Raw genomic sequence first — 15,790 nt, 5'->3', positions numbered from 1 at the left:
GGTGTGTGTGATGTGTGTGTGGTGTGTGTATGTGTGTGGTCTGGGATGTGTGTGGTGTGTGTATGTGTGTGGTCTTGGATGTGTGTGGTGTGTGTTATGTGTGTGGTGTATGTATGTGTGTGGTGTGTGTATGTACGTTATGTGTGTGGTGTGTGTATGTGTGTGGTGTGTGTATGTGTGTGGTGTATGTGTGTGGTCTGTGATGTGTGTGGTATGTGTTATGTGTGTGGTGTGTGTATGTGTGTGGTGTGTGTATGTACGTGGTGTGTGTAGATGTGTGGTCTGTGATGTGTGTGGTGTGTGTATGTGTGTGGCCTGTGATGTGTGTGGTGTGTGTAGATGTGTGGTCTGTGATGTGTGTGGTGTGTGTACGTGTGTGGCCTGTGATGTGTGTGGTGTGTGTATGTGTGTGGTCTGGGATGTGTGTGGTATGTGTATGTGTGTGGTCTGGGATGTGTGTGGTGTGTGTATGTGTGTGGTCTGGGATGTGTGTGGTATGTGTGTGCTGTATGTGTGTGGTGTGTGGTATGTGTGTGTATTATGTGTGTGGTGTGTGTATGTACATGGTGTGTGTAGATGTGTGGTCTGTGATGTGTGTGGTGTGTGTATGTGTGTGGCCTGTGATGTGTGTGGTGTGTGTATGTGTGTGGTCTGGGATGTGTGTGATATGTGTATGTGTGTGGTCTGGGATGTGTGTGGTGTGTGTATGTGTGTGGTCTGGGATGTGTGTGCTGTGTGTATGTGTGGTATGTGTATGCTGTGTGTATTATGTGTGTGCTGTGTGTATGTACGTGGTGTGTGTAGATGTGTGGCCTTCGATGTGTGTGGTGTGTGTATGTGTGTGGTCTGGGATGTGTGTGGTGTGTGTATGTGTGTGGTCTGGGATGTGTGTGGATGTGTGTGGTCTGGGATGTGTGTGGTATGTGGTATGTGTGTGGTGTGTGTATGTGTGTGGTGTGTGTATGTGTGTGGTGTGTGTATGTACGCGGTCTGTGTAGATGTGTGGTCTGGGATGTGTGTGGTGTGTGTATGTGTGTGTAATGAAAGCAGGAAGGGGTCAGGAAGGAGACCCCTGCTGGAATCCAGGTGACAGGTGATGTGGGCTCGCATAAGGTAACAAAGGTGGAGAAGATGGAGCAGAGGTGGTTGTAAGTAAAACCAACAGGGCTGACGACTGGTGGGATGTGGAAGGAGAAGGGAGGGAGAAACGGATGCCGGGCAAGCGGGCAGCCGTACGCTCAGGACACAGAAAATGCGATAGAGGCTGAGGGTCTGGAAAAGGCAGCCTCACAAGCTGGCCTTGGAGTCAGACGTGAACAGTTGGAGGGAAACAGCATGTGTGAAGGCACAGAGGTGGGCACGGGCAGGTGTCCCTCCTGGGCTGCGTGGGAGAGGAACAGGCAAGAAGAGATGCCATGTGGGAATGTGAAGCTGGAGCCTCCCCGCCCCAAGCATCCAGGGACCACTGAGTCCTGAGAGCAACTTGACCCTGACTGCTTTGGCTCTGAGGAGCAATCCACATCCTCAGCTCAGCTGTCCTCTCTCTGAGATGGGCTTGAGTGGGGTATGGAGGGCAGCAGGAGCCTTTTGGAAGCTTCGCCAGATGACCTGAATAGCTTTATGTTCATCAGGGGCCTCCATCTGGGTCCCAGAATGAAGAGCTGTTCCCGGACAGCCCCAGAGTTTGCCCTTTAGCATCTGGTCATTTGGGGGGATTCAGCAGTCACCCACCCCGTCCCTCCCAGCTCTTTCAGAACTCAGGTTTCTCTCCGATGCTGAGCCACTGTGGGGAGGCTTCCTCGGGCACTGCAGGATGGTGATGTGGATCCGCAAGTGAACCATGAGGGCTGAGGTGCGGCTGAAGGCCTTCCCACAGTCGCTGCACTTGTAGGGCTCCTCCCCCGTGGGGACCCTCTGGTGCTCGATGAGGGACGAGCTCTGTGCAAAGGCATTTGGACAAACCTGACACTGATAGGGCTTCTCTCCGGAGTGGATCCTCAGGTGCTGGATCAGAGCCAAGCAGTCGCTGAAGGCTCGGCCACAGGCGTAGCACCTGTAGGGCTTCTATCCTGTGCGGATGCGCAGGTGCTGGGTCAGGTGGGTGCTCTGGCTGAAGGCCTTGCCGCACTCCTCGCACACACAGGGCTTCTCCCCGGTGTGGATCCTCTGGTGCTGGGTCAGGTGGGTGAGCCAGCTTAAGGCCGTCCCGCACTCCTTGCATTCATGGGGCTTGGCCCCTGTGTGGACCACCTGGTGCTGGGCCAGGTGTGCACTCCGGCTGAAGGCTTTCCCACACTCACTGCAGGTGTGGGGCATCTTCCGAGCATGGCTCTTCCGGTGGGCCTCCAGGGCCAAGGGGCTCCGGAACGTCTTCCAATACTCACCACCCTTGGAGGGCTTCCTCCCCAAGTACGTGCCTGGAGGCTCTGTGCCATAACCATCCAGTGGATCCACTTTCTCTCTGGAAGGAGTCTCCTCTTGGGAGGTGAAGTCTGGCCACATGTTGGGACTGTCCCCCAAAGCACCAGCTTCACAGCCGGGCTGGTCTGTGAGGGCGCCCTTGTGAGGCCCTGAAGTTTTCCTGAAATCCATCTCTTGGGTGACAGACTTTGTCCACATCTTCGCTGAGAGTCCGGCCTGCCTCTCTGAGCTGCCCTCAGGTTCGCAGGCATCACCAAAGGTGGGTCCTGGGGAAAGCTCTCCTACCAGGGTTTCAGTGGCCCTGACTCGTCCGAATTGCTCTGCTTACAGCTCGCCTCTGAGAGCTCAGATCCCAGCACCAGCCTGCAACAATCTGAACCACAGTGTCACCACTTTTTCCATACCAGGCCTCCCCTCTCTGGTGGGCCCTGGCCTCACTCTGAAAGGGGAGATGTGGGCCACTCCTGATATTTGGCCCCATTTCCAAAGGAGAGTTTCTCATTTGGTGTCTTGGATGACAAAAGGGCACAGTGCTGTCCTCCCACACCATCAAAACCGGCGTCACACACACAGACGGCCAATAGGCACATGAAAAGATGCTTGTCATTGCTAATTATTAGAGAAATGTAAATCCAAATTACAATGAGATATCACCTCACACCAGTCAGAATGGCCATCATCAAAAACTCTACAAATAAGAAATGCTGGAGAGGGTGTGGAGAAAAGGGAACCCTCCTATACTGTTGGTGGGAATGTAAATTGGTGCAGCCGCTATGGAAAACAGTGTGGAGGTTCTTCAAAAAACTAAAAATAGTGTTGCCATATGATCCTGTAATCCCACTCCTGGGCATATATCCAGACAAAACTATAATTCAAAAAGATACCCCTATGTTCATAGCAGCTGTATTCATAATAGACAAGACATGGAAGCAACCTAAATGTCCATCAACAGATGAATGGATAAAGAAGATGTGGTACATATATACCACATCTGGTATTATATATACTGAATATACTGGTATTCCATACCAATAATAATGGAATATTACTCAGCCATAAAAAAGAACGAAATAATGCCATTTGCAGCAACATGGATGCACCTAGAGATTATCATACTAAGTGAAGTAAGTCAGAAAGAGAATGACAAATACCATATGATATCACTGGGAGTTTGGCATTAGCAGATGCAAACTATTATATATAGAATGGATAAACAACAAGGTCCTACTGCATTAACACAGGGAACTATATTCAATATTCTGGGATAAACCATAATGCAAAAGAGTTTTAAAAAGATTGTATGTGACTTCCCTGGTGGCGCAGTGGTTAAGAATCCACCTGCCAATGCAGGGGACATGGGTTTGTTCCCTGGTCCAGGAAGATCCCACATACTGAGGAGCAACTAAGCCCGTGTGCCACAACTACTGAGCCTGCGCTTTAGAGCCCGCGAGCCACAACTACTGAGCCCACGTGCCACAACTACTGAAGCCCGTGCGCCTAGAGCCTGTGCTCCGCAACAAGAGAAGCCACCGCAATGGAAGCCCACGCACCACAACGAAGAGTAGCTCCTGCTCTCCACAACTAGAGAAAGCCTGCGCGTAGCAATGAAGACCCAATGCAGCCAAAAATAAATAAATAAACAAATAAATTTATATATATAAAAATGCATGTATACACGTGTATAATTGAATCGCTTTGCTGTACAGCAGAAATTAACACAACATTGTAAATTAACTATACTTCAATTAAGAAAAAACAAAAACCTGCATCACATGTTTCCATCCACTCCTCAAACCACCCACTGCAAACTCTCCATTCTTTAAGGCTCCTGATTTTGTCACAAGTGTCAGGAGGAAAACCCTGAGGTTGAATGGATCTGAAAGAGAGTGAGGGAGAGAGTGAGAGAGCGAGCACGCCAGGCGCCTATGTGCCTGCTCCCTTGGGCAGGCCTGAGCTCTGTCCCTGCCACCTGGACCTGGATGCATCTGCAGATGCTCAGTAAATACCGGCTGAATGAGGGAATCAATCCAGGATGCAGTAGACTCTACCTTGAACCCCAAGTAGACACCTGCTGCTGTGGGTGGGTGGGTGATGCCTCCACCGGGCCTCCCTGAGCCCCCGGGAAGCCTGAGGCCTGCTCTTTATAATGTGCTGTGAAGGCAGAGCATGGCTGAGCGGCAGCTGGAGATTGGCTTGTGTACGAGGTAGAAGCATTCCTGAACGGACCTGCCCTTGACGGGTATACAGTGCACCTTAGGACGCCTGACTGCACATCGTTTACTGGACAGATTCCAGGAAGTGGGGGGGTGGCCGGAATAACGGCTGGTTAAGTCCACAACGGGGCCCCAGCTCTGCCGCTCGCCAGCTCCAAGGGTTGGGTAGTCTTGCCCTTGTTTGGGCCGCAGTTTTCTCATCTGCAAGAGGGGGATGCTATTCTGCTTGCCTCCCAGGGCTGCTGGCCACTGTTAGGCTCTTGTTCTGTGCTCGGCTCCAAGTGCAATGGGTAACTCCCATTGCCTCGTTTCAGCTTCATTCTGCTCTCAGAAAGGGGCACTTTGGGCTTCCCTGGTGGTGCAGTGGTTGAGAATCTACCTGCCAATGTAGGGGACACGGGTTTGAGCCCTGGTCTGAGAAGATCCCACATGCCGCGGAGCAACTAGGCCCGTGAGCCACAATTACTGAGCCTGCGCGTCTGGAGCCTGTGCTCTGCAACAAGAGAGGCCGCGATAGTCAGAGGCTCGCGCACCACGATGAAGAGTGGCCCCCCACTTGCCGCAATTAGAGAAAGCCCTCACACAGAAACGAAGACCCAACACAGCCATAAATAAATAAATTAATTAAATTAAAAAAAAAAAGAATGATCCATGCTTTAAAAAAAAAAAGAAAGGGGCACTTTGACAACTGGGTTTCAGGCAAGGAAACTTGAGGCCCAGCTGAGGGGAGGTCTTAAGTAATTGGTACAAGACCACATGACTAATTCAGAGAGGTTGAGTAACTTGTACAAGGTCACACAGTTAGCTAGTGGTCAAGTCAGGATTTTAGCTCTAGAATCTCCTCCTCCTCTAGACCCACAGGTGTTCCCTAAGTTCCTCCACCTCCCTAGCCACATGCTGGGTCCCGACCACCCTTTTTTCCTCTATTCCAGAAACACTGCACCACCTGCTCTTCCCAGAATGCACCAGTGCATACCATACCCAAGGGGCCTCTGCCTCTCACCAGTCCCTCTGCCTGGAGTGTGGTTCTTTCTTGCTGTTTCAGTGCCATTTTGCATTTTCCCTGAAGACTCTCTTGACCCTACAGAAGGGTGGGGCTGCGCCCTCCCTCCTACCCAGTCCGTGTCTCGGCATAGCTGATGGGGCCAAGGGAGCGCATCTGACAAGCTCTTTCAGAAAGGTTCGTTTCTTAGGGAGCAGAACAAATTTTCCTAACAGCTCCAGTTACCACGTGTCTGATTCGTGCAGGCACCGTTTCACAGGCCGCATAGACTGCCTTGTTCACACCTCTCGATGACACTGAGGTAAGTATTAGGACTACAATCCCCGTTTTACTGACAGGGAAACTGAGGCACAAAAGAAACACACGGCCAGGAGGCGACAGAGCAGTGGTTGGATGTACCAAGTCTCGATGATTCTTCTGAGCCCAAACCCCATGGTCTCCCTGCCCACGACCTCCGCCCTGGTTGCTGGTACACCCACCCCACCAAACGCTCCCATCAGGTGGGGCTGGGTCCTCCTGGTGTCCCATCGGGTCTCCCTGAGCTGCGACACCTGAGTGGGTCTCTAAGCAATGGTGCCCACTCTGGCCTGGGGCAGGTCTGTCTCACCCAGATGCTGGAGGTCAGCATAGGGAGGGCTCCAAGGGGGTGCATCGGGACACACGGCGTTTCTGCCCCCTCCCCAGCCCCAAGCATCCAGCTCCCTTATCTGAGAGCAGCATCCTGGTTTTCCTTTGGGGAACTTCCCTTGCTCACATCAGTCCCTGGGGCTTTGGTCAGTCAAAGACAAGCACAAGACCCCGACCAGCTCAGTGAAGCTCAGCTCAGTGAAGCTCAGCTCAGGGATCTTTCGCTGTTCTCCCCATGAGCTTTCTACATTGATAAGGCACAAGCATGAGATTGCTGGGCCAACTGTGTCTCCCTTGGGGACAGAAGCTACTTAAAGATGAACCTAACGTAGGGAAACTCAACTGAGAAAGAAAGCAGAACGAGAGAATCCTGATGCCGTCACCTGAACTCCTGATACACAGCCATGAAACCTCCCTCCTTGGCTTCCGTCAGTTTGAGCTGGGCTTTTGGTCACTGGCAGTCAAAACAGACCTGCTTAACGCAGTGTGTGAGGGTTTGGGTGAGTGCCCCCAAGTGCAAACCTGCACCCCCAACATTCCAGTCCAGGCTTTGCCCCGTGTGCCGTGGGCACCTGCCTGTCACCCCCTCACCTCTCTTGTCCAGTGCCTGAGTCAGGTCTTCCACGAGCACCACAGCCTCCTCGCCACTCTCGGGGCACTGAGCCCGCAACCAGGTCTGGATCTCGGGGGGCAGCGCGCCCAGGAACTGCTCCAGCACCAGCAGCTCCAGCATCTGCTCCTTGGAGCGCACCTCGGGCCGCAGCCACTGGCGGCAGAGTTCACAGAGCCGGGCCAGCGCCTCACGTGGGTTGGGATGCCTTCTCATAGCAGAAGTGTCGGAAGCGCAGACAGGCAGCCTCAGGGTGGGAGGTGTGGCCGAAGTTAGACTCCTGGACCTGAGAGAAGCTGGCCTCCTCATGCTCGACCTTCACTCGGAGAAAGTCATCCTGTTCCCAGGGCACCGGGCTCACAAGGCTCTTGGGGATGGCCAGTGGGCAGCAGACCTCCAGTGAGATATGGGATGGCTGGAGCCTTGGAAATGGGTCTGCAGGAAGATCAGAACTTGGTTATCCTGTGAACTTGGCGCCCTGCCTTGTGGCTGCCGAGTAGGGCAGATGTGGGCTTGGGGCCTGTGAGATGTGACTCACTCTCACAGAGTCACAGATGATCAAAATAATCAGGGCAGCGCCCATTTGGTGCTGAGCACCTTTCTAAATGCTTGCATATAGTAACTCGTTTAAAACTCACAACAAACTCAGGTGGGAGCTTTCTCTCATTATATGGTATAAAGACAGACAGACAGGAGAAAAAGATTTGCTCAAAGTTTCCCAGATACTGAAAGGAAGGGCGGTTGCTGAGCTACAAACCCCAGTAGCCTGACCCCATGGCCAGTCTGCTTCAGACCTATGCTCCTCCTACACAGAGTGGGTCTGTCTTCTAACTCACACACACACCCCACTCCCCTGGGAGCCACAGGGGCATTCCCTTACTTTATTTGCTAATTATTTTGTAGATTCTGAGGTGAATATTTAGACAACTGACATTCAGCCTTTCTTCTCTTCTAATACATGTATTTCAGGCTATAAATTTCCCTATAAACATAGCTTTAGCTGTATACCCACAAGTTTGATTTTGCATCTTCATTATCATTTAGTTAAAAATATATTCTAATTTCTCTTTTGGTTTCTTCCTGAACCGTGGGTTACTTAGACTCTGCTGCTTCATTTCCAAACAATTCAGAGTTTTCTGATAGTCTTTTTTTTTTTTTTTTTTTTTTGCGGTAACTGGGCCTCTCACTGTTGTGGCCTCTCCCGTTGCGGAGCACAGGCTCCGGGCGCACAGGCTCAGCGGCCATGGCTCGCGGGCCTAGCCGCTCCGCGGCATGTGGGATCTTCCCGGACCGGGGCACGAACCCGTGTCCCCTGCATCGGCAGGCAGACTCTTAACCACTGCGCCACCAGGGAAGCCCTCTGATAGTCTTTTTATTACTGATTTCCAGATTAACCCTGTTGTGCTCAGAAAATGTGCTTTGGTCAATTTTAATCCTTTGATATTTGCTGGTTTGAGACTTGGTTTGTGACCCAGTGTGTGGTTTTGTGGTCAGTATTCCACACACACTCAAAAATAATGCAAAGCCATCTTAGGTAAATGACAAAAGAGGAAATAGATAAACTAGACTTCATCAAAATTAAAAACCTTTGTGATTTGCAGGACACCATCAAGAAGGTGAAAAGAGGAAATCCCTGTCAGTCCAGTGGTTAGGAGTTGGAACTAAGATCGTGCAAGCTGTGTGACAAGGCAAAAAAAAAAAAAAAAAGAAAGAAAAAGAAAAAGTGAAAAGGCAGCCCACAGAATGGGAGAAAATATTTGCAAATCATATATCCGATAAGGGACCTGTATCTAGAACAACTCCATAATAAAAAGACAAATAATCCCAAATTAAAGAATGGGCAAAGGATTTGACTAGATATTTCTCCAAAGAAGATATACAAACGGTCAACAAGCACATGAAAAGATGATCGACATCATCAGCTACCAGAGAATTACAAATCAAAAGCACAATGAGAGGGCTTCCCTGGTGGCGCAGTGGTTGAGAGTCCGCCTGCCGATGCAGGGGACGCAGGTTCGTGCCCTGGTCTGGGAAGATCCGCGGAGCGGCTGGGCCCGTGAGCCATGGCCGCTAAGCCTGCGCGTCCGGAGCCTGTGCTCCGCAACGGGAGAGGCCACAACAGTGAGAGGCCCGCGTACCGCAAAAAAAAAAAAAGCACAATGAGATATCACTTTACACCTGCTAGGATCTAATACGCAAAATAACAGATAACAACTGTTGGCACTGAAGCCATGACCTTGAGCACAAGGAGAAGTGAGCACGAATAAAACAAGACCTCAATCCTGAAACCTTTCAGTGGCAGCTGGTGATTTCTGGCAAAGCTGTGCTCTAGCCCCTAACTCCACTGTAAAGCTTACTTGGGCCTCTTGCAACCTTGCCTTTGCCATTATCCCAATTCTTGAATTCCTTTGTCCCTGTTACTCTCTTGTCCTAAAATCCCCCTCTGCACCTGAGCAATTTCTCCTAGTTCTCCAGGCCCCACTTTAGCTGTCATCTTCTCCAAGAGCCGTCCCAGCACCTGAAAGCAGGCTAAGTATCCTTCTGAGTGCCCCGGGTCATTCTCCCCCAGCTCTGTGTTCTAACCTTGTTTCCCCAGAGACACTGGGCATGCTGGAGCCGCAGTGCCTATAGCAAGTGAACAGGTGCTGAGAAAACGGAGGGACCAGGAAAGGCGGAGTTTGAGGCAGGGAATCATTGTTCAGAGGAGTGGGTACAGGGGTGGCAGGATTGACAATAAATACAGCGACAGTTTCCAAGCTCCCTTTTGTACCCCTGAAACTGCTGTTTTGGAAAATCCCTGAGGACAGTCTCTGAGACACAGGGACGTGAACCATGATCAGCTCACCCCCAACGTGCTGACCTCACATCAGGTCGAGGTCCGCTGTACACAGCTGCTCAACCAACTTAGGAGAGCAGTTCTTTCATTTCTTGCTCCTTCCTGTACCCGACCTGACAACAGGCCTGGCACACAGCAGACATGCAGTAGATGCCCAATCTGATGACTCCACAGTCCCTGCCAGGCTTAAGGCCACAGAAGGTGCTAGTGGACATCAACCCAGCTGGGTGACTGCAGGTCACATAATTTCAGCTGCAGACAAATTCTCTGTCACATACTTGGTAAACTCCCTGCAAATCATCCAAATATAGTCCCCCTGACAATTCCCAGTCAATCACATAGTTCCATGCATACACCCTACCTCAGGCATAGTCTGTCAGTCATATCCCAAAATATACCCCTGCACCCAAACTTTCTCAGTGTCACTCATAGTCAGTCCAATAAACACAGGAGCTCACAGCATCGCCAGTCATTCATAATCATCAGTCACTGTCTCAGCCAGTCACATACACAGACTCTCGGTTACGCCTGAAATCACAGTCAGTCACAGACACACCCTCTCACGCACAACAACACACAACCCTCCGACAAAATCTCACACAACTTCTTTGTCAGTCGCACACTTGATCAGGTCAGTCAGACATCCTATCAGCCGACCACACGCTCCCAGCTTGTCAGTCAGAAACACAGCAAAACGAGTCAGACACAGAAACACAACCAGACACTCACACAACTGGTCAGTCAGCAGGCCCCGCACTGGAACAGAGTTCCACACTCGGTCTGTCCGTCTGTCGGTCCACGCGCGGCTCGGGGTCAGCCCCTCGCTCTCCATCTGCGCGTGTCGGTCCCACACATCTCGCTTAGACCACCGCAGGCGTTCGCCGCTTCAGGGTTTCCCGTGGTTTCTCGTGGACCCCCCGCCCAGACCCACCTCACCCGCTGGTGCGCGGGCGGACGCTCCCGGCAGGCGACGCGGCGGCGCTGGAATGAGGAGTCCGTGCGCCAGCTGGGACCACAGCTCCCAGAACGCGCCGCGTCTCAGGCGCCCCGGCTCGTGCGACTGCCCGCCCACCTGGACTACAATTCCCAGAAGGCGCCGCGTCGCCCACACCCAGCAGTCGGGGGGCACGCCGGGAGTTGTAGTCCGGCCAGGTGCGTGAGCCGTGGGGACAGCGGCCGTGACTTTGTGGGGCAGTGGTGGCGGTGTGTGGATGATCCGGCTGGAGGGTGTGCGGGAGGCGGAACCATGCATGGTGCGTGGGGGGTGAGAGGTGTGAGGGGTGTGTGAGGAGGTGAGAGGTGTGAGGAGGTGAGAGGTGTGAGTTGAGAGGTGTGAGGGGTGTGTGAGGAGGTGAGGGGGGTGTGAGGAGGTGAGGGGGGTGTGAGGAGGTGTGAGGGGTGTGTGAGGAGGTGAGAGGTGTGAGGGGTGTGTGAGGAGGTGAGAGGTGTGAGGGTGTGTGAGGTGAGAGGTGTGAGGGGTGTGTGACGAGGTGAAGGGGGGTGTGAGGAGGTGAGGAGGTGAGAGGTGTGTGACGAGGTGAGGGGGGGTGTGAGGAGGTGAGGAGGTGAGAGGTGTGAGGGGGTGAGAGGTGTGAGGGGTGTGTGAGGAGGTGAGAGGTGTGAGGGGTGTGTGAGGAGGTGAGAGGTGTGAGGGGTGTGTGAGGAGGTGAGAGGTGTGTGAGGAGGTGAGAGGTGTGAGGGGTGTGTGAGGAGGTGAGAGGTGTGAGGGGTGTGTGAGGAGGTGAGAGGTGTGTGAGGAGGTGAGAGGTGTGAGGGGTGTGTGAGGAGGTGAGAGGTGTGAGAGGTGTGTGAGGAGGTGAGAGGTGTGTGAGGAGGTGAGGCGGGTGTGAGGAGGTGAGGTGTTGAGGAGGGTGAGGGGTGTGGATGCTGTGGGAAGGTGTGCATCATGTATGTCATGTGTGTGGCCCACTGCAACCATGTGGTCACAGTGCCTCTTTATCTGGCCCTCTTTCCATTTTCTTTTTCCCCTTTAAAAATTTTTACCATTTTTTTGGAGCTGTAATTCACATACCTTCAGTTCACCCTCCTAAAGTGTACAATTCAGTGGTTTTTAGTATCTTTACAAGGCTGTGCAACCATCACTATCTATGTCCAGAACACTTTTATCACCCCCAAAAGAAACCCCATGCCCATTAGCAGCCTGCCCCCAGCCACCGATCTGCCTCCTGACACCCCCCGATCTGCCTCCTGCCTCTGGGGATTTGTCTATTCCGGATATTTTATGTAAATGGTCCCTTTGCAGTTCCTGACCACTGGTAGGCACACCATGGGCACCCTAATCCAAGGAATCCTTCACTTTGCCCAACAAAGACCCACCTCACCCATCAAGTGCTGGGCTCTGGCCTGCGGGTGGCACTGGTGGCCTTCATTTCTTTGGGTCTTCTTGGCCTTCTCTGTGGTCTTCTGCCTTCTGCTGTCCCACTTCTGTTGTCAAAAGCACAGCCCCATGATGCCCACCCCAATAATCGTAACAATAAACCACATCTGCACTGAGCCCCGTTTGCACACCAGGCGATTACTGAGCCTAGTCGGTTCATCCAGATTGTCAACTCTGCCCATGACTTTCTCCCTTTCTGCACCGCCAAAGGCTTTCTCTCTGGCAGCTCTTGCTTCCCACCCTCCAGCCCTGCCCTCTCCACCAAGCCCAGCTTCACGTCACCGACGTCTTGCAGCACTTGCCTTGATACCTCCCTGCCTCCAAGCCTAACTTGCCTCCCCCCAGTGAAGGGAACCCCAGATTTTCCTGGTTCCTATTTTATCACTTCGATGAACCATCATGTCCTTCTTCCTATTATACACACGGGTGCAGTTGGCTCTGCTAACTGGTCTGGTTTGTGTCTAAAGAGGCTGTGTTAGTTTCATATCACTACTAGAACAAATTACCACAAATGCAATGGCTCATAACAACAAAAATGTCTTATCTTAGGTTTCTGGAGGTCAGAAGCCTAAAATGGATCTCACTGGGCTAAAGTCACCATGTTGGCATTTGTGTTCCTTCTAGAGGCTCTAAGGGAGAAATCCATTTCCTTGCCTCTTCCACCTTCTAGAGGCTGCCCTCGTGCCTTGTTCTGTGCACCTGCCTCGCCATCATTCCATCCCCTTCTCTGACTGACCCTCCTGCATCTCTTTTTCACTTATGAGGACCCTTGTGATTACGCTGGACTCACCTGGTAATCCAGGATACCTTCCCCATCTGCAAATTCCCTTTTGCCATGTAAGGTAACATACTCACAGGTTCTGAGGATTAGGATTTGGACAACTTGGGGGGGCGGGGGAGGCATTATTTTGCCTATTACAGATTCTAATTTCATTGGTCTGGGTTTGGCCTTGGCATCCAGACTTTTTTTTTTTTTTTTTTGCCACACCATGCGGCATGCAGGATCTTAGTTCCGCGATCAGGGATCGAACCCGTGCCCCCTGCAGTGGCAGCGTGGAGTCTTAACCACTGGACTGCCAGGGAAGTCCCCATCCAGACTGTTAAAAGTTTCCAGATGATTCTAATGTGCAGACAAGGCTGAGAGCCACTGGATAAGAAACAGCATAGTGCAGTTGGAAGCAAAGGCTATGGAGAGGGACCCAGCTGATTTCAATTCCCAGTTCTGCCTCTTAACTCTTTTATGGGCAAATGACTTCATTTATCTGGCCTTCTACTTCCTTCTCTGTAACACGGAGATAATAAACCCTCTGCTCTTCCCAGATGACCATGACGCCCTCTGCTTCTCCATGTCCATGGGGGGAGGCAAAGTTGTACCTGCTCAGACACAGCCACACACTTAGGCTCACACAGACATACAGACCCACATAAAGACACACAGACACACAAAAACACAACTTGCATCCGGGATATATAAAGAACTCTTACAACGCAAATAACCCAACAACAAAGCCCCTAAATAACCCAATTTAAAAATGGGCAGGGAATTCCCTGGTGGGCCGGTGGTTAGGACTGCTGGGGGCCCAGGTTCCATCGCTGGTGGGGAAACTAAGATTCTGCAAGCCACACAGTGTGGCTACATAAATAAATACAATAATAATGGGCAAAGACAGTAACATTTCCCCAAGGAAAACATGCAGATGGCCAATAAGCACATGAATGGATGCTCAACATCCTTTGTCATCAGGGAATTGCAAATCAAAGCCACACTGTGATCCCACTTCACACCCAAGAGGATGGCTGTGATCTGAAAGACAGGTAACAAGTGTAGGTGACGATGTGGAGAAATAGGAACCCTCATACATTGCCGGTGGAAATGTAAAATGATGCAGCCTCTGTGGAAAACAGTTGGAGAAATGAAAACATATGTCCACACAAAATCTTATACAGAAATGTTCGCAGTAACATTGTTCAAAGAGGTAAGGGAGGGGGGCTTCCCTGGTGGCGCAGTGGTTGAGAGTCCGCCTGCCGATGCAGGGGACACGGGTTCGTGCCCCGGTCCGAGAGGATCTCACATGTCACGGAGCGGCTGGGTCTGTGAGCCATGGCCGCTGAGCCTGCGCGTCCGAAGCCTGTGCTCTGCAACGGGAGAGGCCAGAACAGTGAGAGGCCCGCGTACCGAAGGAAAAAAAAAAAAAAAAGAGGTAAGGGAGGAGCCAGGATATAGAGGTCTTTTTGCTGGAAAAACAAACAACAAAACATGTAGTCGAACATCAGAAGATTACTGCTAATCGCAAAGAACAGACACCTCAAGTTAATAACGTTAGTGCTTTTCTATGTATTGGAAGATGCAAGAGTCTGGGTTCATTGAAATTATTCCTTAGATATGTATCTTAACTATCTAGGCCAGTATCCAAAGCACAGAATGGATAACATTCTGTGTTATCCACAGAATGCTTCCTGTTTTTCTCCATCCTGAATTCCCCTCAGGGCTCACCGTCTGGAGGCATGCACTGGCTGATGGCTTGATCTTTGTCTATTGGAATGGCAGGCAACATTCCCTGTCCACAAACCACAGGATGGTCTGGGGGACCCCCCAGTAGTTGTTTTGTATTCGGTGTCTCACTGGCTCACTCACGCAGTCCCCATACGTGACGTGCCAGGAGATAGGGACACAGAGACGTGGACATGTGCTAATGGGGCTCCTGGCCCGGGGCGGTGGAGGGGGGGCTCTGAACAAAGACACAGTCAAAAGCCACACAAGGGATGTGCTGCCAGGGTGGGGGGGGGGCGAGGGGGCCACGGGCCTCTGACTTGCTCAGGGAGTCACCCTGGAGCTGATGCTGAGGACAGGAAACGAGAACAAGTTGGGCTGTCTAAGGAACCGGAAGGAGGTAGGTTTGGTCACTGCAAGCTGCCTGGGGGATGACGAGAAATGAGCCTGGAAAGGTGGGCCGTTGTGGGGAAGTGCAGGGGCTTCGAGGCTGGGCTTGAGGTTGGTTCTTACCTTGGTGGCCACAGGGAAGCCCTGAGCAAAGTTGTACAGGAAGTGAAAGGCCCCCGCCTGTGACGGGAACAAGCTCGTGGCTCCCAGCAGGCATTTCACCAACGACGTCTGGATTGAGCAAGGACTGCCCAGTTCCCACGCTGCCTTTGCCTCGAGTTGCTTCTTCAGATGGGACCCAATCCTCCTGTTATCTCCCAATACTCAAGGGGGCTTTATATTCCACACGTCTTGGTGTCCGCTGAAAGGGATGGATGGACTTCCACCACGCTGTCCTTATCTGCTACATCTAATATTTCCATCCTGAACAGTGAATGGCTTCCAGCTGGCCTTGGGCAAGCAGTTTAACCTCTCAGAATCTCAGCTCTAAGTGGGGATAGAGATGCCTGCATCCCAGGGCCGCTGACAGGATGAGATGGGACAACACTTGCAAAGTGCTCACACAGTGTGGAAGCCTTACACCGGCATCACCGTCGCAGCTGATTTCAACAGTCTTCATGCTGAAGCTGAGGAGCGACACAGTTTTTAAAGAGCTGGACTTGGTGACACCACGTTTCAGCACACAGAGCTTCCTTTTTTGGGGGGTGGGGTGGGAAACAGAAAACCATATGGCCCGAGTTAATGCAAGGCACAAAGGACTAAAAAAAAAAATACCTTTTTTTAAAATAGTTTTTTTTCTTG

General features: G+C 51.7%; 1 protein-coding gene across 1 annotated transcript; it reads right to left on the bottom strand.

Moving 5' to 3' along the window:
• Positions 1-986: 986 nt before the first annotated feature.
• Positions 987-10,612, bottom strand: ZSCAN22 (zinc finger and SCAN domain containing 22). Its single transcript, XM_033411820.2, is given in 6 exon segments — positions 987-2,723; positions 2,726-2,784; positions 5,544-5,547; positions 6,856-7,075; positions 7,077-7,309; positions 10,440-10,612. Coding segments are annotated over 6 exon segments (1,626 nt in total). The 5' UTR covers positions 10,543-10,612; the 3' UTR covers positions 987-1,716.
• Between the last annotated feature and the right edge of the window lie 5,178 nt (positions 10,613-15,790).

The sequence above is a fragment of the Orcinus orca genome, chromosome 20 (assembly GCF_937001465.1).
Source record: "Orcinus orca chromosome 20, mOrcOrc1.1, whole genome shotgun sequence".
NCBI classification, from domain to species: Eukaryota; Metazoa; Chordata; class Mammalia; order Artiodactyla; family Delphinidae; genus Orcinus; species Orcinus orca.
This window is presented reverse-complemented; position numbering and strand designations above follow the sequence as displayed.